Genomic DNA, 25668 nt, shown 5'->3' with positions numbered 1-25668 from the left:
TAATTTAAAAGAAACTACGTGACACATGGATGTTTTTATAAACGCCTTTTTAATTAATAGATTATATATATACATATATATATATATACATATACATATATATATATGTATATATATATATATATATATATATATATATATATATATATATATATATATACATATATATATATATATATATATATATATATATATACACACACATATATATACATGTATATGTATGTATATGTATGTATGTATGTATGTATGTATATATATATGTATGTATATATATACATACATATATATATATACACACACATATGTTTTCCTCATTATTAATATGTATATAAGTTTTTATTTTGCCTTTTAATTGCTTTTTTTAACTGTTTAAAATAGTGTGTGTTTAGGGTAAAAATATCTTAGACACGTGGCCCAATCAGAGAGGGACACGTGGCCCAATCAGATAGGGACACGTGTCATCCTTGGACATGTCCAACACGGACCACTCACCAGCTAACACATGTCATTTGAAAATGACAAGAAGAATTGCGGCCTTCAAGGCCCAATTCCCGAGAAAGCCGCAAAACGGCGCAGCCTATTAGGTCAGAATGACCCTAAGGAGCACGTATTCCAATGACTCTATAAATAGGGAGATTCCCACCCTTTGTGGGCACGTTCATTTATTATAACATATGAATTCTCTCACATTAGAGAAAACACCTAATCTTGAAATCGGAGAAGATCTCACTTTTACCTTTCCTGCACCTTTTCGTATTCTTTGACCGGTACTAACTTGATCGTCGGAGGCGAAGCTTCTACGAATTGGAGTCTCCATGTTTTTGCAGGTACAGACCGCGTGGGACCAGATTTAGTTACATAACTCTTCCGAGTGACCTGAAAAACCCAAAACATTTGGCGACGTTTGTGGGGAGAGTACCTCTAAGATGGTTCATCTGTACCGCCTCCTGAACCAACCGACCTCGAGTCGATGGGGAGGTTTATTCAGACCATGATATTGATAACGACATTGAAGTCGAAACCCATGTGGCCCCTGATGGGTCACTCATCTCTAAATGCATCTGTCCCAAGAGATAAACTAGAGCGGGGCGACAGTCATGCAGGTCCAAGCAAACCCTCCGGAAAACCAACTGGGGAAACCAGTTGAATTTTTTTAAAAATTGTAACGGTAGAGGGAAGCGCGCCAATACGTATTTGTTTCACAGGTGTGTCCAGCAAGAGTACGTTGATGCGCCAACATACATAACTGGGCCCGCTTTTGCTTGTGCTGGGAAAACAAACCCCAGTAGCTTTACCCCCGTGGACACGCCTGCTAAACCCTGCAATACTATGTAAAATTCATCCTACTTTCTTCACTCTCCTCTTAAACCCCAACAGCCGCCCTTCTCTCCGAACTTCTCCCACCGCCAATTCCCACCATCTCCGGCCACCTCCTCCGACCAAACTCCGACCATCTTCACCATGCCCCGCGCTCGCGCCGCCGCTGCTGCCAACGATGAAATATATGGTACGTTGGACTATTTACAGTAGTGTATAATCTATGGTATATTATAATTAGGTTATTGTTGATTAATTATAAGAAAAATTTCATCGGAAATGCTTTTAGTTTGGATTGAATGTGATGAATTTGGAACTTTGTGTAGGATTTGTGTCGCTAGAAGAGATTGATGATGGCGAGTATGATTTTGCAATTCCGGAATTCAGAAAAGGTAATGTTGAGGAAAAACCCGAGACGTCGTCTCAGAAGACAAAGAAGAGGAAACGAGTGGAGAAAGTTGGAGCGAAAGATGTTGATAGTGTTGAAGTTGAGCCTGATAAAGTGGTGGAAGCTGGTAATGTGAAAAAGAAGAAGAAAATTTTTAAGAAAAAGAAGGTGAAACAAGTGCCACCGCAAGCTAATGATGGCTGTGTTGAAATCGCGGCTGAAAATGATACGAAAGAGTTTAATGTAACACCGAAGAAGAAGAAAAAGAAGGCGAAGCAAGTGCAAACACAAGGTGTGTATGTGCTATGCAATGTTAATTCTATTGCATTTGAGCGGTTGTATTAATTTATTTGGCATTTTGTTATGCTGAATTTGCTAAGCATGTAAACATGATTAGGGTGTTTAATTATAGTATCATTGTTTTAAAATAAGCATATGCCTGTCGGATTTTCCGAGCTTTGATATGTTATTTAGTAATAATGGCAATTCAAATGCTTGAAGCCATACTTTAGGGTGAGTTTTAATTGATTGGACCAATTAGCAGCTTTGCTAGGAATCACCTTCAGTGTTAGTGCTCAATGGTTAGAAGCTTGGATGTTAGTGATGTAGTGTTTTGGGCTTTCTACGTCGTTAACCTTGCTAAACCATTGGCGGTACATGGTACATAAGTACATTGAGTGGAGGTTGTTTGTGCCTCAATTATAGAAGCTTAGGTGTCAGAGATGTAGTGTTTGTGATCTAAAATTATCTAGGAAAATTATTTAGAAGGGTAAAAATGTATGATCTTGTTATAGTTCACTTGGGAAAAATGTGGAAAAATAATACTACGAGTAGATAAATGTGTGGAAATTGTCTGTTAATATATAGTTCATATATTTTTGGAAATATTAACCTGGATAAAAATTTGGGTATCACCTCAATGAATGGAAACTTAAGATGATTATCATTAGTTTGTTTGTTTCAAATTAATTGAGTTGACAAAGGATTCATGGCTTCTATTAAGCAAAAAAAAAAAAAAAAAAAAAAAAAAAAGGAAAATGCTAGCAATTAATTGCTAATTCATTTCTCTTGATGTTAGTTACCGAAACCAACACTGAAAATGATGAAGAGTTGGTCGATGAAGATGAATTTAATGAATGGAATGAGCTTAGGCTTCATCCACTTCTCATGAAAGCAATACACAAGCTTGGATTTAAACACCCGACGCCAATTCAAAAGGCCTGTATACCTGCTGCTGCACATCAGGGAAAGGTTTGTGCTTTTTTGTGAGGGTACTGTAGAGTAGATGTGGATCTTGTTACTAATTTTTATTGTGGATTGCAGGATGTTATTGGTGCTGCAGAGACTGGATCTGGGAAAACACTTGCCTTTGGCTTGCCAATCTTACAACGCCTTCTTGATGAGCAAGAGAAGGTGGATAAACTGATGTTAGATGATGCGGATGCTTCTGAGATAATCGCACCAAGAGGCTTCATCCGAGCTTTGATAATAACTCCTACAAGGGAACTTGCCCTTCAGGTGCTTCATTATTATATTTGTGATCAGTGCCATTATTTACTTCTCAAATCTTGCCCTCTCCTCCTAATGCATGCACTATCCAAAGTTCTTCGTTCGAAACAGAGAACCTTTTTTTAATTAAAATTCTGAATCTTGCGATATTATAGTTGTAAAAACTAAATATAGAAGATGTGGGCATTTTGAGTTGTGATGATTTCATATCTTGGCTGTATGATTCTTGTGGTCTTGCTCTTTTGGAGAAGATTCCTAAAATGTATGAATTCTTCCCCTTATTCATATCAATTTATCTCCTTCGTTGAAAAAGATAAACATCTTGACTCCAAGCACCAATTACCTACTATGAAAGTTTTTCCATCAACTATTCTGCATGGCATGGTCTCTCCCAGAGAAACAATCAACATCTATATGTAATCTTAGTTTTAGCTAGTCAAGATCAAATATTGATATATATTACAATATAATTTGAAGTAAGTAGTGATAGACTGATAGTTGCTCTGCAGTCATTGATGACTTCATTTGTTTTACTTTATATGTGTTTGACTGTTTCTTTTTCAGGTGACTGATCATCTTAAAGCAGCAGCAACATCTACCAATTTCCGGGTGGTTGCTATTGTCGGCGGAATGTCAACAGAGAAGCAAGAGAGGCTTTTAAAAGCTAGGCCTGAAATTATAGTTGGCACTCCTGGGAGGCTGTGGGAACTTATGTCAGGGGGAGAAAAGCACCTAGCTGAGGTATGTTTGCAGTTATGGTGTACATGGTAAACATATAGAAGTCAATAGAACCACCTCAAGATATATACATAGAAAGAGTTTCCACATAAACTACACAAGTGGTTGCTGACATCTTGCTCTTGGGATCTGGAAATATTCCTCTCCCTTGTTCAAAGTCCTAGTAGACACTTTACTGGCTTCATTGCACATTTTGTGACCTGCAAATCTGCCTGAATATTTTGGAGCATAATGTATTCAAAAGAAGATTATTAAAGAAAGCACGGACATGTTATCTTATTCCAAAAATATACTTCTTGCTCCGTTTTTTAGTTGCATCATTTATTTTGGGAATTAGTTGCAACATAGCTTTCGAGCTTTTGATTTCTTATATTTTCTCTCTTATCACATGGCACTTTTACCATCTCTACCTATCTCCTCATCACAAAGGTCTCCTGAAACCCTATGCCTCTTCCCCAAATTGCAACTAAATATACAGAGGAACTGCATTCATAATGCTGTTAATTTGGGAATTGGGCAATATAACTGCAATCTCTAGAAGTCTAGATCCTTTTGTGAGTCATAATTTGTGTTTTCTGTGTTTTTGCATTTCAATATTTTTGCCTTTTGGAGTGTATGTTTGTTATTATGTATTTTGTTAATGGAATGGATGTCTGTTTGCACAAACCTTGCCCTGCTGCTGTGTCTTTTAAAATACTTCATTTAGCAAACCTCATGTCTCGGAATAAACATATCCAATTGTTTAATAATAAATTAAGGAATTGAAAATCTTTGTGATAGAGAACTAATAATAGTTGATCCATCTGAACTTTAGACAAATAGATAGCATGTTCCGTGTTGCCTTGTAGGACAGGGTGAATCATGTCAGAGAACTGCTGGATATGGTATAGACTTTAGGGGGCACACCAGTTTGCACTCAGATACGGTTGCCTACTCTAACCATGAGTCAGCAGAAATAACACCCCCTCCTCCCCAAAGAACAGTGAGATAGAGGGAGATCTAGTCAATAATGGGAGCTTTTCAGAACTGTCCATATACCTGTCATTGAAGAAGAAATCCAACATAACAAGCTAAAAGATATTGGGGGTTTTGTTTGACGGAGAGAGGCAAGTCAGTTGAGATTGTCGGAGTTCTGACTGTCTTCACCTGTGCAGTGCTCGATGTTTCTCTCTCGTCTACTCTCCTCTTGTGCGGCTGGTAAATTAACAACGTTAGCTTAAATTACAACCTTTATGGGGGTGTTGATTATTGCTTCAGATTTAAGGTTAAAATTTATAGGTCAGTCATTAGTTTGGGCTTTGTGTTGGGCACTTGTTCCTTTTAAATTTTATTATAACTTATATTTATAGGTCTGGGAGCTAATATTATTAGTCTCTGTTGCCTTCTTTTATAAATCTCCATCAACAAAAAATAATATATTACTAAAACCCAAAAAAAAAAAAAAATCAACTTGCCTTACCCCCAAACCCTTGTCCAAATTTAGGACAGTTTCCCTATATATTAAATTTTTTGTATTGGAGTATTGGACACTTGGATCTGCACCTGTATTAAGGTACTCAAAGTCTTAAACCCATATTCAGGTAATATGGGCAGACTGGTAGAATTTTCTTAAAATAGATAGTGTGAAAGAAGTTTAAGAAGATTTACGCTTTTTTTGCATAGCAAATAAGAAACGAAAGATAGGGGAGGGAAAGAGGAGGAAGGGAAGGGAAAAGAACCCTCCAAATTTCTCCAAATTTTGGAGGGATTGCTTATTAAATAGAGAGGGAAAGTGGATTCCTCCCTCTCCTTTCCCATCCTTTTCCCAATCCTTTACCCAAACAAGAGAGTTTGTCCCCCTCCCTTTCTCTTCCCTTCTTTCCTTCCATTTCCTTCTATCCAAACAAAGTGTTATTGCCTAGTCAAAGATTTTAAAAGCTTAGTTGAACTAAAACAGGATTTATTTAAGGAAAATATTGTGGTTTTGATAGTTAGGCAAGAAGACGAGGATTGTATGAAAACGCAAAAATATTGCTTCAAGAAATTTTTTGATGTATCAATGCTCAATGAAAATTTTTTTTTTGCATGTGAACAGAAGCTATATTTCTAGTGAGGAAGCAATTGTTGTCCTAAAGTTAACTTGGCTAAATTTTCAAAATTTGTTGTCAGTAGAGGGGGTTGAAGCTTATATTATAAATATTTAGAGCTTTTCTTTCTCGATGAGTATGATATGGCATGTTTGCTCCACTTGGAACTTTCCCCTTCTTCCTAATTGTTGGTAGGTTTATGTAGAATCCTTCTCCCTCATGCCTTTTGTTTGGTAAAGTATTGATAGTTCAACTAGTGTGTAGCTTGAGTAAAGCCTCGGCTTACTACTTTGTACTTGTTTAGTTTCATAAGCATGTTTGACTGTTTTTTTTTTTTTTTTTTTTTTTTTTAAAAAATTTTATCTTGAAAGTTTCTTATTTTGAAATTAAACTTATTTAGTGTATCTTTTTGAGTACTTTTGTTCTATATTTTTTTGGGTTGGATTGTATTAGGGGAACCGTGTTCATTGTTGTGTATGACATTGACTATTTAATAAAAAAAAAAAAAAAAATTATCATTAAAAAAAATAAAAGAAAAAAAGATACTACTTTGCATAACCTTAAAACTAAAAGTTGCTATATTGCTTTATGAATTATGATTATTACAAAGTGGAAAATAGGTACAATTAAGCACTCATTTTTTCACAGTAACTATATTTTTGTTGGATATGAAAGCATATCAAATGCGCTAAGTTGGTCTCAAGTTCAAGGCCTTTGAATAAGCATTTCTTTTTTTTTTTTTTTTTGTTTGTCACTCACATCTAAAACATATTACAGAGGTGATGTGGCACGTTTGTAGTGCTTAATGAGAGACACGTGGCACATTCTTTTTTATAAAATTATAAGTATAGCTATAGATGTGTTTTCCTGATGCTATAAATTAATTAGCCTTGCAAAATATGGTCTTTCCTTAAATTAAACAGATGCTGTATTTGTAGTTACACTTAATTAACCAGATATTTGATCCTGTATTTGCAGTTACATTCGTTATCTTTCTTTGTTCTGGATGAAGCAGATCGAATGATTGAGAATGGGCATTTTCAAGAACTACAGTCAATAATTGACATGCTTCCTGGATCTATTGGTGCTAATGAAAAGCTCTCCCAGGATGTGGAAAATTGCACAACTATTTCTAATTTCCAGAGGAAGAAACGTCAAACATTTGTGTTTTCTGCAACAATTGCATTATCTCGTGACTTTCGCAAAAAGCTAAAACGTGGAACCCTTAAATTAAAACAGCCAGCTACTGATGGATTGTCCTCTTTAGAAGCTCTATCAGAAAGAGCAGGAATGAAACCCGATGCTGCAATATTTGATTTGACCAGTGAATCGATAATGACCAGTAATCTTGTGGAGTGCTTCCTTGAGTATGTTGTCTATCTCATGTGCTTGAGTAATTAGTGATGGCAATGGATTAGATATGGATTAAGCGGAGGCATATTTGTTTATTCCATATTTATAACCATGAACTTATTTCTTATCCACACATCTATATCTAATGGGTGACCCAATGGATATTTAAAAACTTTATAACTGAACCTCTGAACCATGTGGAAGCTTTTTTATTTTTGATTTTATTTTTTGTACCTTAACTGAGAGTAATTGTATAATTAGTGTTTAACCTAGTTATATAACTAACATATCAAAATAATGTAGAATCCAACATTTAAGCCCGCCTTTGTGTAAAGAATTAAAATTTGAGAATAGATCAACAGATAATAAAAACATGCTACTTGCATTTTCTACAAATTACTATTATGCTCCTTCTGAAAGAATGTCTTGTTGGAAATCATGCTGTCTCAACTCTCGAGTGGGAGTGCACAAAGAATTTTGTGGTAATTGAAGCTCTTAATTGGTGTAACTCTGGAAACTTGTATTCACAGTAACATGTAACAATTCATCAATTATTATTATTATAATTAGGTTTATGAAGTATTAGTTTATGAATGTCCACAAATATAACCTATTAATAATTTTATAAAAGGATTAATACATTTAATAATATCCTGTGGATGACTATTTGCAATGGGGTGGTGCAACATCTCCCATGTTTAGTCAGTTCCATATCCAACTGAATATTAAATTTGAGACTCATCATATCAAAATCATATGTTCGGACAGATGGATGTCCAATACTGGTATCCATAATGTATATGTGTTTCATCTTTCATGCTCACTTAGTTCCTTGTCTATTACCCTTAGAATTGGTTTCTAATAAATTGTATGTGTGCTGCTTATTTTGTAATAATCTTGATTTTAACAATTGTTTTTAGTTATTGTCATTTTTATAGACTGATTCGCAAAGTATTCTACTTCAGGTGTAGTGAAGAAGACAAGGATGCCTACTTGTATTACATTTTGTGTGTTCATGGTCGAGGCCAAACGATTGTTTTCTGCTCATCAATCACTGCATTACGCCATGTTGCTGCTCTTTTACGCACCCTTCAAGTCAACATTTGTATCCTTCATGGTGAGATGCAGCAGCGAGCTCGATTAAAGGTCAGTCTCATGCTGTGCTTTTTAAATTTTATTTTATTTTATTTATTTTTTTAATAATAAAAAATAGGTTCTGTCATTTTGTGACATTTTTGGTAGTGAACACTGTCACAATAAGTATTACTGTCAATATTTTATAGAGGATTTTTTTTTTTTTTTTTTTTTTTTTTTTTTTTTTTTTTCTTGGCTCAAGGAGCTAGTGCAGTGAGGTTCTCTTTTCTTAACGTCAAGGGTACCTGTTATCCTATCCAACCTTTTTTCTTTTCTGGGTGACAGGTTTGGTACTCTTAGTATCTTTGAATTGAGATTTAATTCCTTATTGCCGCATTTGTCTCTAAATGAATTTAACTTGCATATTTGGGTAGTACTCATACTAGTTAATGCTCCACAAATAGATGATCAAGCCACAAAAGGGCTGTTGATGTATGAAGCTCTCTTAAAAATCTGGTAGACATTGTCAGCAATTGAAGTTGTATGATAGTTTCGAGGTCCTGGTCATATAATTTGCTACTGGATTTTACAGCTTGGCCGATGGTGTCTTAAAACCTTATAATTGTATTCTAGAATGTGATATTAAATCAATTCTGTTGAAAATTTGATTAGTTGGTAGTGAGGCTTAATTACAAAAGCCCCTTGTTTGCTGAACTTTCTACTACACAAGAAAGTTATTGCTAAATCCTTTGTTATGAAAATAGTGTTTTGACGGACATGGTGGATGTTTCATGGGTGTGGAAGATTGGAAGCCGTGATTGTTCACAAAAGGGAATTTCTTTAATGACTGTTACTCATTGGTAATCAAGATTTGAATATCTCGTGGTGTTTGATAGTGGCACTAGTTGATGTAATATAATTTTATGATTGTTGTGGAACTTTTTCAAAGTTTGTATTTAGTATTTATTGGTAAACAAGTAGTACAGCCAAACATCTCAGGAGTTGTGTCCGAACTCGCTTGACATGTCAATACTGCGACTCTTGCAATGAAGCTACAAGTATTTGAGATAGTTTTGTCCCTATTAGCTGTCCTATGGTTTGCTAATTGCTATGCCTTGATTGGCAAGACAGATTTTCAAAATTCATCATTTGGGGATGATGTTAGCTGTTGCATGGTAGCTTACACTGTAAAATGTGGTATATGTATGGAGGTGAAGTCATCATAGAATTCATAGATTATCTTTGATGATTATTTTGGTGCTGGATTCTGTTCATTTCACTGAGTTATACATGAAGGAGACGAGGATAGGGGGAGGGAGGGGGATGTTGGTATTGGGGATACTTTAAGTTTTGGGATGACGAAAAGTTGATCCTGTAGCCTATGCTGTCTTTGCAATGGAAATGCAGTGGGAAGTGGATACAGTCAGGTAGCACCACTAAACAGGTGATGGCAAGTTTGTCACCTGAGAAGACATGGGAATGGTAACAAGATTACTGCTTAGTGTGAAATATTGGAGGTGTAATTTCCAGGATGGCCTAAATACTCAACCAAAAGCTATTGAAGATTGGGGATCAGTGACCGGCCTGACCGCAGCTAGATTCAGAGTGACCTGGAAGTCGATACTGGCAGGTTGTGTTGATGTGCATGCCAATTTATGGTGGCTTACAGTGTAAAATTTTGGTAAATGTGGCTTTAGATGGCATTTTTTAAAAAACCCTGAATTAGCTAGGGGCTTAGTGTAACTATTCTGTATACTGATGGTCTTTATATTTTGTGGTGTCCTCCTCGATACTTGTATTTGTTGCCTGTTGTATAGCCTCATCAGGATGCTTCCTCTGTTCTATTTGTGGGGGGATGCACGGTATTTTATGAGAGATAGATTGAGAAATATGGTACGTGTGATGTGTAGACGAATAGAGAAAATCATTGTACTTATAAAGTATTGTTGCAATTAATTGCAAGTATCCAAGAAGGATAATGTTTCAGTTAAACAGAACGGAGGAAATGTTTGTTTATATTTCTTATTCTGCGTAGTGACTGGTGAGAGGGGGGTGGTTTCACTGTTTCCTCTCTTTTGTGCTTTTTGTATTACTGAATTAATTTGACCTTGCTAATCATACTTTGTAAATTAACTGACCCTTGAGATGCTATATGTTTGGACACATTGCTGATCATAATTATAGAATACATGTACTTATATCTTTTCTTTAACTTTTTTTGTCTGTTTGGACACAGTGCTTTCCCCTCTTCAGGTTTTCTTTTTATGAATTCCAAAAATTTGCTGTTGATAAGTGCTTCCTTTGAGCTGTTCACACAGGCACTTGATCGCTTCCGTGAGAATAAGAATGGAATACTTGTTGCTAGTGATGGGGCTGCTAGAGGACTGGACATACCTGGAGTTCGTACTGTTATCCACTATCAGCTTCCACATGCAGCAGAAGTAATTGGAACATTCTTCTCTTGCTTAAATTGCAAAACAAATTTAATTGCAATTACATTTACAAAACTGGGTTATTTTTTGTCTTAGGTTTATGTGCACAGAAGTGGAAGAACTGCTAGAGCTAATACTGATGGATGCAGTGTGTTGCTAGTCTCATCAAATGATAGAGCAAAGTTCTCCTCTTTGTGCAAATCTTTTGGCAAGGTCTGGCTCTTTCATATGGCAGTGAATGGAAGATAGATGCATATTTTTTTTGGAAAGGATATTTGACATTCAGTTTTTAGATTGATTTTCCATACTGAGGCTTTTCAGTAAATGCAGGAATCACTTCAACGTTTTCCTATTCAAAACTCCTACATGCCTGAAGTTCAGAAGCGTTTATCTCTTGCTTGCCAAATAGATAAGATTTCGCGTAGAGACTCAAAGGTAAACTATTCATCTACTGTTATGTTTTTACTTTGTTGATGATTATAGTTTGGATATTTCGATGGTTTATTATTAAATTGAGTTTCTTAGTCACCTTGGTGATGTATCAGTTATCAAATGAGGGCATATCTTTTTTCCTGATTGTGTTCCGCCTCTTAAATGAAGGGTTTTGTTTAAACAATGAATTTTATACTTTTATTGTGTATGTTTCTAATGCTCGTATAAATTATGATGCTTTATTAGAGAATGACATTTTTTTTAATGCATTTTTAAGAATTTCAATGGAACCAATATTTTTTTTAAGTTAGTATACATCATCGTGGAGGTTTTTGTGGTAGGGTAGGACTGTTTGTTGGCTCTTAGTGTTAACAAGATCATTTTTGTAACACCCCTATAATTCTCTCTTTTTTTACCGAGAAATATCTTAATTAAAATTAAGAAAATTATCAACATGCTACCACGTGTTCAAACGTTAAGGCATTAAATAGAATTAGCAGCGATAAACTAATTTAATCAAAATAAAGGTTTCAAATCCAAAATGTAAATTCAAATTAAGTCTAACAAGTTGGAACCATTAAGGCCCTTATTCAAAACCCAAATAATAAGTAGAGTAAATCAATCAAACCAAAGCTTAAGAAAATCTAATATTTAAGTAATAAAGCAAACTATGGGTGACAACCAACTCTCCACTTAATTCCCACCATCTTGATGCATGTGCGAACAATTTTATAAACTAATCTAGGTATTCATGAAACACTCGGTTCACAAACAACCGCCTGAAAGTGTTGCTCCTTCCCTGATTACCATCGTTGCCATTACTAGTGCAATTGTTGCCAGTTTTGTTTGTTACCATTCCCTGACTTTCCATTCTCCTTGTTTTGTCCATTACCCTTGTCTCCCTGATTGTACAAATATTTAGGCCTTTGTTGAGAATTTTCACTATTCCCCTTCTAGTTCTGCTTAGAGTAACATTTTAACTCCTTATACCTCTTCTTATTACATTACTGGTTGCCAAATTTCCATCACAGTCTCTCCCAGGGTGGTTCTTCTACACCTCTTGCAGAAGTATCTCTCCCCATTGTTGGCATTATATGAACCACTAACATTTTGGTTACTCTTCTTAGAGTTCCCATTTCTAAACCTCTTAAAGTTACCTTCCCGATGTCCTTTCTCTTCTCCCTAACCCTACTCTCGCCTGCATCCCTAGCATTCAGATGGTACATGTGTACATACCTTATCCAGAGTCTTAAAAATCCGGCAAGATCCTTTTGCAGTTGTTTGGTCAACCTCTACTCAGCTCAAACCTTTGAGCCTCAACTTCTAGAGTCATAAACTTATTGTAATACTCTCAAATTGACGTTCGACCAATCTCCAATGAATTATTGGGCTTTTTGTTTTTTTAAATATGGGGGGTAAATTTATCCCTTAGTGCAGTTTTACCAACGTGCTACCTCCACGTGTTCAAACGTTAAGACAATCATCAGAATTTAGCAGCGGAAAACTAATTTAACCAAAATAAAGTTCAAGCCCAAAATGAAAATTCAAATATTGTCTAAACAAGTTGGAACCATTAAGGCCATTATTCAAAATCCAAATAATAAGTAGAGTAAATCAATCAAACCAAAGCTTAAGAAAATCCAATGATTAAGGAATAAAACGAATTATGAGTGACAACCAACTCTCCACTCAATTCCCACCATCTTGATGCATGTCCAAGCTATTCAAATACATGTAAATATAATAAGTGTAGAAATTGGATCATTGCTGGGTCATTGAAAGGCAAAGGCCATGACCAAGAAACACACATACCAAGCATGTATGCTACAAACTATTTAATTTGTTGTTCCTTATTGGAGCATGGGAGAGACAACCTTGTTTATTCTTTAATCCAATATATTAAATTAAAATTAATTAAGGGTCTTAGTGTTATTAAAAAGTTTGAGACCTATGATTAGTTAGTTATAAATTGACACAAAATCATGGGGGATTAAAATTTTGATATTTGAGATTATGCCTTCATTATTTTGTGTTGGCTACTGTGTGCCATTGTTGTTTTTTATTTTTATTTTTTATTTTTAGTCAAGCTAATTTATGTTAAATACACATGTTCCTCTGTTTTATTGTTAAGAAGTGATTGCAGTTGTGACATATCTGCTGCATTTTATAATGTAGGTAATCTAATGTCACATTAAACTTGTCTCTTCTCCAATTGGACTTGTAGTTTGATTCTTTGATTGCTGAGTAGCAAAGGCAGTCAGTTCTTAAGTACCTTGTGTTTAGTTTTGAGGCTTTCATTTTTATTAAAACCTCATCTGTTGATAATCTTTGTTGTAGGAAAAAGCAAATAAGACCTGGATCAAGCGCAATGCTGAGGCAATAGGGCTGGATGTGGAGGAAAATGACAGTGAAGAAGAAAGAGTAAATAAATGTAGGAAAATGAAAACGTCCTCCTTACAAATGAATAAACTTCAGAAGGTAGAGTTTACAAATATCTGTAAAATTGGGCATGCAATCTTCAGAAATCTTGGTAGCCCTGGATGTAGGATATTAGCCTTTGATGTCCACTCACCAATGGACTTCACATCTAAGGCAACATTTTTTTCTTTTTTACAATACGCAGATTACTCACAATGTGCATATTCCTCTGAAATTGCAGGAGCTCAATATGTTGCTATCACGTCCATTGCAGCCAAAGTCCTTTTCACATCGCTTCTTGGCTGGGGTAATATACTATGGCCAATTAATCTAATTTTCTGACTTTCCTTCGGCTATTTTGCCTTTCATGAGAATGATTTTCATTATAAAAAACCACATGCAACTGGTCCTTGTACACATCTGTTCTAGCTGTCCTTACTATGTTGAGTGGCTTAGTGGTATACTTTTTCCAGCTACTTTTGTTTGGTTGAAATAAGTATATTGATTCCTTTTTTTTCCAACTTTCCAACTTGGTTGTCCAATAAAAGTAGATTACCTTATTGTTCCTCCATCACATGTCTTCCTTCAAACCGTTCTCATAAAGTCCTCAATGTCAATTTAGCCACCCTCATCAATGTTTCCTCTGTCACCTTCCTTCAATGTCAATTTGTCAACATCGCCACCTCCTACCATCTTTCCCATTTTTGACTTGCCACCTCTCTTCTTGCCACCCTCTTTGTCAACCCAGCGTCCCAGCGACTTCCTACAATCCCTCCCTCTATGGACTAGTTTTTGAAAAGGTAAACCACAGCTGTCATCCAAGCATTTGGTTTGCTACTGACAATTACTGCCCTTTTAATGTACAAGTATAATACAGATGATAACATTTCCAACCTCAACGTCATGTAAGAGCTGGAAAAAAAATTGGTTTCTTAGGTCCGGATCATCCAGCTCATTATTAATTACCTATATATAACTGGTCAAATGCAGTTAGAGGTTCTATACATTTTCCAAATATCAACTTAACCACGAAAACAGTAAAAATAAGCTAATCCAAGATGGAAGGAATAAAAAAAGATAAGGATAAGGAAGTTAAACAAAGGAGAGTGCCTTCTGTTAACTACTTGTAGTTGTTGTTGCCTTCTGAAATCAGCTGTTATGAACCATGCTCCAATTCTTGAGCATTTCTATTGAAGTCCGATCTTTATAGGGTTGAGTCATATCAATCACAATCGACTTGGTTGAGGTTAGCTTTCATCTCCTACCCTTTCTTCCCTCCTATAGATTGTGGCCATGGAGGCTATGGTTGATGGTTAAGTCAGTTGAGGAAGATGATTAGGGGGTAGTTGAGAGCTGCAGTGGGGGTGTCAGTCCTTCTCAATGTTTTGAGGCAATTGCATGTATGTAGATGGTGGAATTTATGGGTTACAGACTCGACCCTTACCCGGATGCACTTGCACAGGGCCCAAAAGCTGAAAGGGCCTCAAAAATATCTAACAAAAAGAATACGAGGTTCGAATATCCTTCTTCCTTTTTGGTAAAAATCTTTTTTTTTTTTTTTTTTGAAAAGATTTTATACACTCTTTTTAAAGACTAATAAATACGTACTTCTTTTTAAAATTTTCAGTTAATTTTAAACTAAGTTAAGTGTTCTAGCTTTTTTTTTCATTCTCTTTTTTCTAAGACGTTATATACTCTTTTAAGGATAATAATAATATGCACTTGTTTTTAACTTAATATCAACAAAATTAAATGTAACATAAGTATTCTAGTTAATTTCTCAAGAGCATGAAGTATACAAAACTAATTTCCCGTTAACGATATCAGCAATGATTGCTAATTTGCATTTGCTTTTAAACATAAAATATATGTCAGTTTTTTTTTTTTTTAAATGTGTTTTTAGTAATTGTTTCAAAAGGGTTACTCAAAATCAACATAAAAGGTAGTCTATGCAAAACTAATCAGGTCTACAATGACAATTACTGCTCACTGGGTTTGCACGAGATATTGTGTTTCGGTGTTTCCTACAGCACCTTACCTAACCAACCCATTGCATGTGTCAATTCGGATAACCGGATGGAGTTTGGGTCGGGTCTGTTCGGATCGGGTCTGTTCGGGTCGGATATGTTCGGATCAAAGTTATCCTTTTAACTCGGATCGGGTCGGGTCGGGTCAGATATGTTCGGATCAAAGTTATCCTTTTAACTCGGATCGGGTCGGGTCAAATTCGGGTCATGGTCTATCGAGTCCGGGTCGAATATGGGTTGGGTCAACTCCAGATCGGTTCACTTACGGTTCGGATAAATTTGGATCGGGTTTAACCGGATAAATTCGGGTCGGTAGAATTTGGGTCGGGTTGATTTCGGTTCGGATGATTTTGGTTCGGTCAAGTTTGGTTTGATTAAGATAAGGTTGATCCGTTGATTCATTAAATGGTCAGTTTCGATTCAATTCCTTTTTGTGTTTGGCTGGATTTTGGTTGAGCTGACCAAATTCATATCCAAATAGGGTTATTTTTAATCTAGAGATATTATTGAGTTTTTACCTTATTATTGATTCAATATGATTATTAATTACGAAACACGAAGTTTTAGTTTTCTCATTTGATCAAGTTATGTATAATTTTTATCTTAAAGGAAAATTGAGATTGAATAATTATCGATAACTTATCATACCTATATAAGTGAGACCGAGCTAGTGATATATTGACGACTAATAGTTACATATGGTGATATATACAAAAATGAATATCAATTTTTTAAGGTTATTACAAGGTTACAACTCTATCAATTGTACAATCTTACGAGGTTATGAGTTATGTACTATTAGTTTAGTTTATTACTAATTCAATTTGTATAAGATATTTGTTAGAGTTGTTAGAATTACTTTATTACTAATTCAATTTTTATATTAAAAACTTGACATTAACATATTGATAGTTAATTGTTACTATGTGCATTCTTTTTATTTGAACATAAGTTATTGCATATGTATGTAGTGTGTATATAACTGTACGATGAATAACGCCTATAATTCTAGGATAATGCACAGTTGTAGAGGAAGTAATAATATAATGAAGGAATGTTATTTATTTGTAAATACATAACAATGATTAAAATATTCTAAAAACACATGGTAGAGAGAGAAAAAAGGAGAGAGATAGGAAGAGAGAGCTCTTTATGTGGACCCCACCTACTTTTTGGTCAGATTGTCTCACGTGATGGGTTTGTAGTAAGCTTAAGACTCCAGACTACTTCTTTGTAGTAAAAAAGTTAACTTACTAATAATTAGTAAATATATAGTATAAGAACTTGAATAAAAAGGTCAATAATCAATTATGGTCGGGTTAAATTCGGATCGGGTAAAAATCAAATCAAGTTAAAATCGGGTCGGGTTAATATCAGTGCGGGTCAAAACAGATTGGATCTGATCGGTTATTTGTCGGGTCAATTTCGGATCGGGTTGAGCTTAGGTCGGGTCAAATCGGTTCGGTTTGAGTTCAGTTCGGGTCAAATCGGATTCGGGTTGAGTTCAGGTCGGATCAAATCGGTGCCGGGTTAAGTTCAGATTGGGTCAAGTTCGGATTCGGGTCGAGTTCAGTTCAGTTACAGATCGGGTTTGGGTCTTGAATTTCTCGGATCAAATCGGATCGGTTACAGTTCGAAACGGATAATTTTTTTCGGGTCGGTTCGGGTTTGACACCTCTAGCTCTGTTATGTAGAACTCTACTCAACTATGATTATCCTACACAGAAGTCTCCGGATTGGTTATTTTGCAAGAATTATGCTTTATGCATGTTTTATTTTGAATTTAATGTCCGGGTGTCCAAACTCCATACCCATGTTGGAATGACAAATTTCTGAAATGCCCACTTGGGTTACTATAGGTAATATCCTAAAAAAGGAACATAGCTGATGAATATTTTCTATAGGTTATGGTCTGGAAAACTGTGGAGCCTACTGAGGGTAGCAAAAACAAGCAGCACAATTTTTATACAACCTAAAAAATGTAATCTAACTATCCCAAAGGTCACCATTTCGTAAATACACAACAAGCATGACATTAAGACCTAGAACATCAACAACAACATACAAAAATCAATCACTTTATTTCCAAATGAATACTTGATGGCCTACAAAACATTACAATAAAGTACAGGCCTACAAAACATTACAATAAAGTACATACTAGATGGGGAGGTCGTAACACTTTCAAACACTAGTGACTTATGAAGAAACTAAGAACATACTGAGTAGTTACTCTTGTAAGGTTTCTGTGTATCATGTATGTGTGTCTTTTCTTTCATTTCTTTTGCATATTTACTATCTACTTTTTATTTTCCAGGCTGGCATTTCACCACTCCTGCAGCATCAACTAGAAGAGCTAGCTCAGCAGAATTGGAGCAACGAAAAAAGTTCAGGGGAAATTAAACAGACTTTAGCTGTAATTGGCCAGGATTGTGTGGAGCCGCTCCAGGCACTTCGGAGGGCCGGTCCTGAGGTAATGTGCTGATTTAAAATAATTTACTACTACTCATCTTGTGAGATAAGTGTGAATTGTTTTCACTGATTTGCTAATGAGCTGATATTGGTCCATTTGCACACCTAATTGGATTTTTTAACTCCTATATGATCTGATGCTCCAGGCCTTCCTGCTTGTTCATATTTCCAATTCTGTAGTGGTATTGGCTGAGAGTGGTCATATTTTATTACATTGTACAGATTTTAGCTTAGTATATAAGTTGAGACCCTCTACACATGGGAAATCGGTTTCAACCCCCACCCTTATTTTTTGGGAATTTTTTCCCCTTGAACCCCTGTAATTGTATACTCAGTTGCTACAACTTTGGTACCTAATGGACCAATTCATTGGACAATTTATGTGTATGTCTTTGTTAATTTATCTCCATGACCAAAGTAAGTTGATGTTTTCACTGCCATTCCCAAACCTCTCAATGAGACAATGACCAAGGTTAAGTGAATTGTTAATTAGCTTAAATAAAGTTCTGTGGTGTTGTAGAGTTGTAGACGTGTTATGGTAAATGTATGCAGGGTGACTCATATAAAACCAAACAAACGCCTACCACCTTTACTCCGATACACTTGTACAGCTGTACCATTTGAAGCTGGCTAGTCTTTGGTCAATGGGGTTAGTATATTGATCCAAGGCTGAATGTTGAACCATTTCATCTTCTTCTTCTTCTTCTTCAGAAAAAAAAAAAAAAAAGCTTGAATTGAAACATCATAAATTGGGAGTGTCAATACGTATTTTTGGTAAGGTTATAGTTCTACTCTAATGGGTGTTGGTTAGTAATGACTCCTTGAATTTGCTAGTTTTAGATCATTTACATACTCCATTAAATAAATACTGTCAAAATCTATAAATCTTGTATTTTCTCATTATATGTATGTCAATATTTCATGGTGCAGACACGACTGGATCTCAATGCGCTTGGAGAGAAGCAACAAGACATGGAGAGGTTGAGGAGAAAAAGAAAAGAGGCGAAAAAACGTATAATTTTTTTCAGAGTCTCACATGCTTACTAGGATGCCTTCTGGTCTCTACTTAATTGTCATTTTTTGTTCAGTAAGATATTAGATTGATGGTAGTCGGTTTCATACATGTAGGTCAAAAAGAGCAAAAGAGGCAGGATAAGAAAAGGCGGAAAGAAGGCCAGTAATTGAGAAAACAGGGAAGAAAGAGCTAATGATGGTACAAAATATATGCCTTATACTGTTATTGCATCAACATTGTATTGATTCTATTAGAATTTAGGAATAGAGTAATCTATAGGAAAATTTCACATTTGCTATCAGGGAAAGGACCCTAATTCACATTTGCTACCCCTTTAATTTTTTATTTTATTTTACTACCACCTAAATCAGAGTTTTTTAAAAACCACTACCACTTAACGAAATCCGTTACGATTTCCGTTAAGTTTATTAAAAAAAAAATTAAAAGTTAAAAAATAATTAAAATAAAAAAAATAAACCACCCTCCCCCTCCCCTGCCACCCCCTGCCCACCCCCCCTGCCGGCGTCCGGTGCCCAGAACTTCAGCCGGCGCGTACCCACCCCCTCCCTTTCCCCCACCCCTACGCAGCCAACGCGAACCCCCCTCCCCATTTCCCATTCTCTCTGCCCCAACCAACCACCCCGAACCGAAACCAAAACCACCCCCAGAATCCGCCCCAACCCCGTTCCCTCCACCGAATCGTCCCCCCTCCCCTTCCTCTACCGCGTTTTCGGCCTCCCCTAACCTTAAACCACCACCCCAAAACCACGAAAAACGAATTAAAGGGGCTGATTGGTTTTCTCGTGAGGGTTGGTGGTTGATCGGGTGGCTAGGGTTTGCGATTTGGGGGTGTGGTTGTGTGAAGTTGTTCGCTGGAACCGGGCTGGGAAAGGGGTTCGTTCTTGGTGGTTGTGTGAAGGTGAGGAGGTGTTGGTGGCGTTTGGGAAGGAGGTGGGCTGCTGGTGGAGTTTCGCGGCTGCCGTGGGATTTTTTGGGCGCCGGCAGTGATGGGAAATGGAGGTTGGATGGTGGCAATGAGGGTGGTTGAAGATGGAGCGGTGGCGGTGAGGTGGTTGGACGGTGGTTGGGCTCCACTAACGGAAATAGTAACGGCATCCGTCAAATGGTAGTGATATCTAAAATTTTGGGATTTGGGTGGTAGTAAAATAAAATAAAAAATTAAAGGGGTAGCAAATGTGAATTAGGGTCCTTTCCCTAGTAGCAAATGTGAAATTTTCCTAATCTATATAATCTTCATGTCATTTTAAACCAATGCGATTGGGGGCCTTTAAGAGTGGTCTGTTACACATGAATTTCACCAAAATATGGAGGGAAGTTTATGTTTTAGTTTGTTAAGCCTTTGAGAATGTCCAAGTTGAGTTCTGTGTAACTACTATTATTACTTCATTCTTTTTTGTATGATTCTTTTTTCTTGTTGCAGTGTATTCAATGCATAGAATAGAGCATAAATTATTTTTTTGTATATTTCTTTTATCTTTTTGCACAATTTTCAATGCATACATTTGGGCATAAATATTTTCAGCACAAACAATATGGAGATTTTTTTTTGACAGAACCTTTGAGGATTTTATTACTCAACGCAAGACATAAAAATTACAGCAGAGTGAACAATATGGAGAAATTAGAAAGGGAAACATATGAACAAATGTTAAATTGGATTGAATTGAGATGAAAAACTCTTGAATTGCAAAAACAATAATCTTTGGGAGGATTAAAGAAGAAAGGAACAAGGGTATTTGTGGGAGATTTGAGGTAAAAGGGGTGGAGATAGGAGAACAGGAGCTCACGTGACTTGCACAAGTTGGTCAACGTTAAGAAAAAAAAGTTTAATGAATTTTATAAACCCAAGTGTTGCATAAGACAAGGTGATAACTGGATTACAATTTAAATATTTATATTAACTTATATTTTGTATTTATTAATGTAATGCAAGGATAACAAAATATTATTATCCAATAATAATACTTTATGGGTCTCGCACAAATTAATTCTTTTATTTTTTATTGGGCTAATAGATTATTAGCTTTACAAAGAAATGAATCTCATCATCTCACCATACGATTATTTAAATTTCTCAAGCAACTTTGATTTAGGGTTTTAATCTAACCATATCTTTATCATATGTTTTTCGGGAGAAAATTATCTGTCCCATAATTTGTATCTCACTGGTGTTCCACTAAATATGATTGGTTCTAAAAATATTTATTTGCCTTTTAAAATTTGAGAAATGGGACCTTGTAATTATTACAACCAATGATATTAAGTGGAATACAAATGGAACATAAAAAATGGGACAGAGGATTTAATACACCCATCCATGTTAGAACTATTTCAATATTTACTCCTTGGACGATATTTTTTGAACGAAGATTATGCTAATGGAACAACAATAGAGGAGACAACAACATCTAATCACAACAACAACAACAACAAATAAAATTTAAAAAAAAATATATAAAAAAAAATTATGAATAAATGACTTGGAGCATCTAGGAAAGTGAATATATAAGAAACTGAATTTAGTACTCCCTTTTTTGTGATAAAAAACTGAATTTAGTACCTTGTAATCTTGTATAGCATAAGCTGCCAATCAAAGCAAAGGTACATTGACTTAACGTATGACAACACTACATATTCTTCTAGCAAGTTTTAAACAATCTGAACTACTGAAGCTGATATTGAAAATTGAATGTTTATATTACACATCATATTCCTAAATAAAAAAATTCAAACATATCACTGTACCAGAAAATCATAAGCCATCATACTGCACTACTGCAGGCCTGCAGCTGTCAATTAGCAATGATCTGATATAATACAAGAGAAGAGTAGATTCTCAAAGGCACATGCTATATGTATCCCGGGTTGAGTGCTAAAGCTTCTTGATGGATCATGTCCTTCATCTGTTCTTCAGTTAAGGCTTGGTTCTCAAAATCAAATGAGAATGGCTCCTGGCATACAGGTTCATCCGCGATATCATGTAATCTAGCAAGGTAAGGATGTGCTAATGCTTCTTCAACTGCATAAGTAACAAGTAAAAATTTTAGTCATACTGAAAACCATAATAGGTAATGAAGAGCATCAGAGAAGTCTCCTAAAAAATGTGATTGTCTGTGATCTCAATTTCTTCGTTTCATTACCCTATACAGGTTTATACAAATCAATGAATGAAGATTTTGCTGTTTCAACAGAGTTGTATACCAAATGACTATAACAATCATCAAGCTATGTCGAGTATATAAAAAGGAAAGGTTTCTACATATGGTGGAAAAGACCATTTCTTTCAAGAATGCAATATCCCAAGTGACAAGAACTTACCAGTAATTCTCCTTGTGGGATCAAATGTCAGCATCCTCTCGATAAGATCAATTGCTAAAGGATTAACATGAGGGAAAACTTGTCTTAACTGCTGACGAGGTTGTGGTGGCAATTGTCGGATGTATCTTCTTGCATCTTCATTATGAAGAAAACCTAGATCAGCTTCAGTAGGTGTCCCAAGAAGCTGAAAAGAAGAAAAAACTTGGATCAGTAACTCAAGCTAACATTGGCAATAATACACCAATTAAACTCAACTAGTGGTGTGTGAGCAACTCGCATCACTGCAAAGTGAAAACAATCAGTGCATCTCTAATCCATATGGAAGGAAACAGCGAATCACAGCATGTATAAAACCTATTTAATATTGCATTCATATACTCTGTCCCTCCAAAAATGACAGTGACATGTATATAGTATTTCGGGATGTGTCTGAAATTAACTGTCACATATTCGTACCTAGTTAACAATATGATTAAACTTTCCAAGATACTTACAAAAGAGAGTAGTAATGAGTTGTTATAGAAGATTTTCTACTAAAATTACATCACATTCTCAACTATAACAGGTTAGAACAATGTGAATCAATTTGCTGAGTTGAGGAAAAATGACATAATATTGACAGCAAGGAATCCTCACCTCTGTCAAGAGTCGCATTTGGTGAACATGGTCCTTGCCAGGAAACAATGGCCTTCTGTTCATGAGCTCCATGAATATGCAGCCCACAGACCACAAATCAATTGAAGCAGTGTAATCAGAAGAATTGAGCAATAGCTCGGGTGCTCTGTACCATCTAGTGACAACATATTCAGTCATGTGTTCGTTTTCTGAGGTTGGTCGTGCAAGACCAAAATCACAAATCTTGAGATCACAGTTAGCGTTTATCAGTAGATTGCTTGGCTTCAGATCTCTATGTATGACATTAGCGGAATGTATGTATTTAAGCCCTCGAAGAATCTGGTACAAGAAGTACTGCAATCATATATGGAATATTGTGAGTGAGGTTCCAGAACAAAACATATGACTACTAAATGAATCAATTCTGAAACAAGTTCGCGTTACTGTTAGATAATGTGATTGTCTGTTTTATCACAGAGCCTAAGGATAAAGCTGCGAAACGTACATTGACATAATAACGTCCTAACTCCTAAAGTACTTCTAAGGTAACTCAATTATGAGTCATATAGTGTCAATATACAGCAATTATCATCCTCGGTTAACCATTTTTGGTATGAGATTTCATATAACGTACAACATACAATGATCATAACAAACAAGCCCTATCACGTCTATGTGATTCACATTGCCTTATATTAGTAGCACAATATGACCACTTCATAATTTTGTTAGCAAGGCATTAGCACTACGATTATAGACATACGTAAATACACATGAATTAATTTTCGAGCAAAAGTGAAAGAGTGTTATTATACCTGACAATGCTCCTCTGATAAACTCTGATGGGATCGAATTATCTGATGAAGATCAGTATCCATAAGCTCAGTCGCGACATATACATCAGTGAATTCTCTACGTACAGGAGCAGGTATAACATCTCTTAATACTATGATCTGATTCAAGCAAGCAGTAACAACTATTAGTTGGCTTTAAAAAAAAAAAAAAAAAAAAAAAAAAAAAAAAAAAACTATAAAATTATCAAACTTTTATTAACAAGTTTGAACTTTGAAACTTTTTTTAATACTCCAAAGTCAACTTTAATTAAAGTATGCTAATCAAGTAAAACTTTTACTAAATTCATAATCCAGCAAGTTTTTCAAGTCATTCAACTGTCATGTAACCCAATTCCACAAATTAAACTAATTAAATTTTTATTAAGAAAAAAACATACACAAAGCCTTTTGTTTTTTATTTTTTTATTTTTTTTTGTTTTAGGAATACACAAATCCTGAGTTATACCAGCGATCTTAAAAACCTTTTTCAAATAGAAAGTATATAATTAGCGATTTTAATACTAAAACCAACTGATAATAATAAGCTGAGTAACCTTTTCTATGACTCATATATTTTTATTAATGTGGAATGATTACTCATGTATGGGTTATTTATAAATGTGGGACAACTCATGTATAGGTTATTTTTGCAAATTTTAAATTTTTCGAAAAAGTGTTGGCATCAATAATCAAATGAAAATGAATAAATAAATAAATAAATGAAAAGGAGACAAAGAACAGACATTTTCGTGATCAAAATGGCGGAGAATTTTGATCTCACGAAGAGTACGCTTAGCATCCATGTAATTATCAAAAGCATTAGCAATCTTCTTCAACGCAACCATCTCTTTTGTCTCTGTATTCAAAACCGAACTGTCCAACCACAAAAAAAAAAAAAACATAAGAAAAAAACTCGAACAACCGACAATATCAACGTGACAACTAATTCTAGACAGAAAAAACCCGAGTTAAAAAAAAAACATACCAGACGATGCCATAAGCACCACGACCAATAGGCATGATCGGAGGACGATACTTAGCAGTAACTTCAAACAAGTTACCAAAAATATTGTACTGTATAAACTGTCCACCATGAGTATAAACTGCCGGAAAATCAGGAAATTGACCGCCGCCTCCAGCTGCCGCCGCCATCGGAAATTCAGACATCGCTTATGATATGATGATCAAAATTAAATGCTCTAAAAAAAATTTGAAAAAAATTGTTAGAAATGATGATGATGATGAGAATGAGGAATAGTCTAAGTTTTGGTGGGGTGGAAGTAAGTGATATATATATAACGTTGAAGTTGAAGAAAGACCAAGTCTGATGATGCTACTAATTAAATACTCCCTCCCTCACGTTTTTTTTTACCCAACTTTTTGCCAATAATGGTAGTTTTTGCATTATTGTACTACTTTTATCGTTAATATCTTAACTATTATAAAATAAATTAACATATGGATTTTTATTACACGTATTAATTCATGTGTGTCATAGAGGTTATTCGGTTAGTGTTATAGATGTTACTTTGTTCTTTTACAAAGAATCATATGGTGTAGACAGCACACAAAACAAATCATTGTAATTAATGTGATGATATTTTAATTAATACTCGTATTATTTTTTTTACAAACGA

At 35.3% G+C, this 25668-nt stretch overlaps 3 protein-coding genes across 3 annotated transcripts in view; 2 read left to right on the top strand and 1 right to left on the bottom strand.

The window, feature by feature from the left end:
- LOC145619611 (uncharacterized) overlaps nucleotides 1-25668 on the top strand; it is a 255837-nt gene that overhangs the window by 104052 nt on the left and 126117 nt on the right. The gene's annotated exons all lie outside the window — the stretch shown is intronic.
- LOC145620685 (DEAD-box ATP-dependent RNA helicase 13-like) lies at nucleotides 1300-20591 on the top strand. Its single transcript, XM_081675393.1, has 15 exons — nucleotides 1300-1510; nucleotides 1647-2000; nucleotides 2787-2959; nucleotides 3032-3226; nucleotides 3782-3958; nucleotides 7000-7388; nucleotides 8340-8520; nucleotides 10767-10889; nucleotides 10977-11093; nucleotides 11211-11315; nucleotides 13650-13790; nucleotides 13972-14037; nucleotides 18075-18230; nucleotides 19160-19241; nucleotides 19358-20591. Exons 1-15 carry the CDS (start codon nucleotides 1465-1467, stop codon nucleotides 19408-19410), a joined length of 2358 nt encoding a protein of 785 aa, XP_081531519.1. The 5' UTR covers nucleotides 1300-1464; the 3' UTR covers nucleotides 19411-20591.
- On the bottom strand, nucleotides 21944-25251 carry LOC145620841 (mitogen-activated protein kinase 3-like). The gene is made up of 6 exons (XM_081675557.1): nucleotides 25017-25251; nucleotides 24775-24904; nucleotides 24014-24151; nucleotides 23220-23552; nucleotides 22584-22767; nucleotides 21944-22284 (listed from the first exon to the last, which is right to left on the bottom strand). The coding sequence occupies exons 1-6, from the start codon at nucleotides 25196-25198 to the stop codon at nucleotides 22115-22117; spliced, it is 1137 nt and encodes a 378-aa protein (XP_081531683.1). The 5' UTR covers nucleotides 25199-25251; the 3' UTR covers nucleotides 21944-22114.

This window comes from Chenopodium album, chromosome 27 (assembly GCF_948465745.1).
Source record: "Chenopodium album chromosome 27, dcCheAlbu1.1, whole genome shotgun sequence".
Classification (NCBI taxonomy): Eukaryota; Viridiplantae; Streptophyta; class Magnoliopsida; order Caryophyllales; family Amaranthaceae; genus Chenopodium; species Chenopodium album.
The sequence above is the reverse complement of the archived record's forward strand: the minus strand, read 5'-3'. Positions and strand labels throughout refer to the sequence as shown.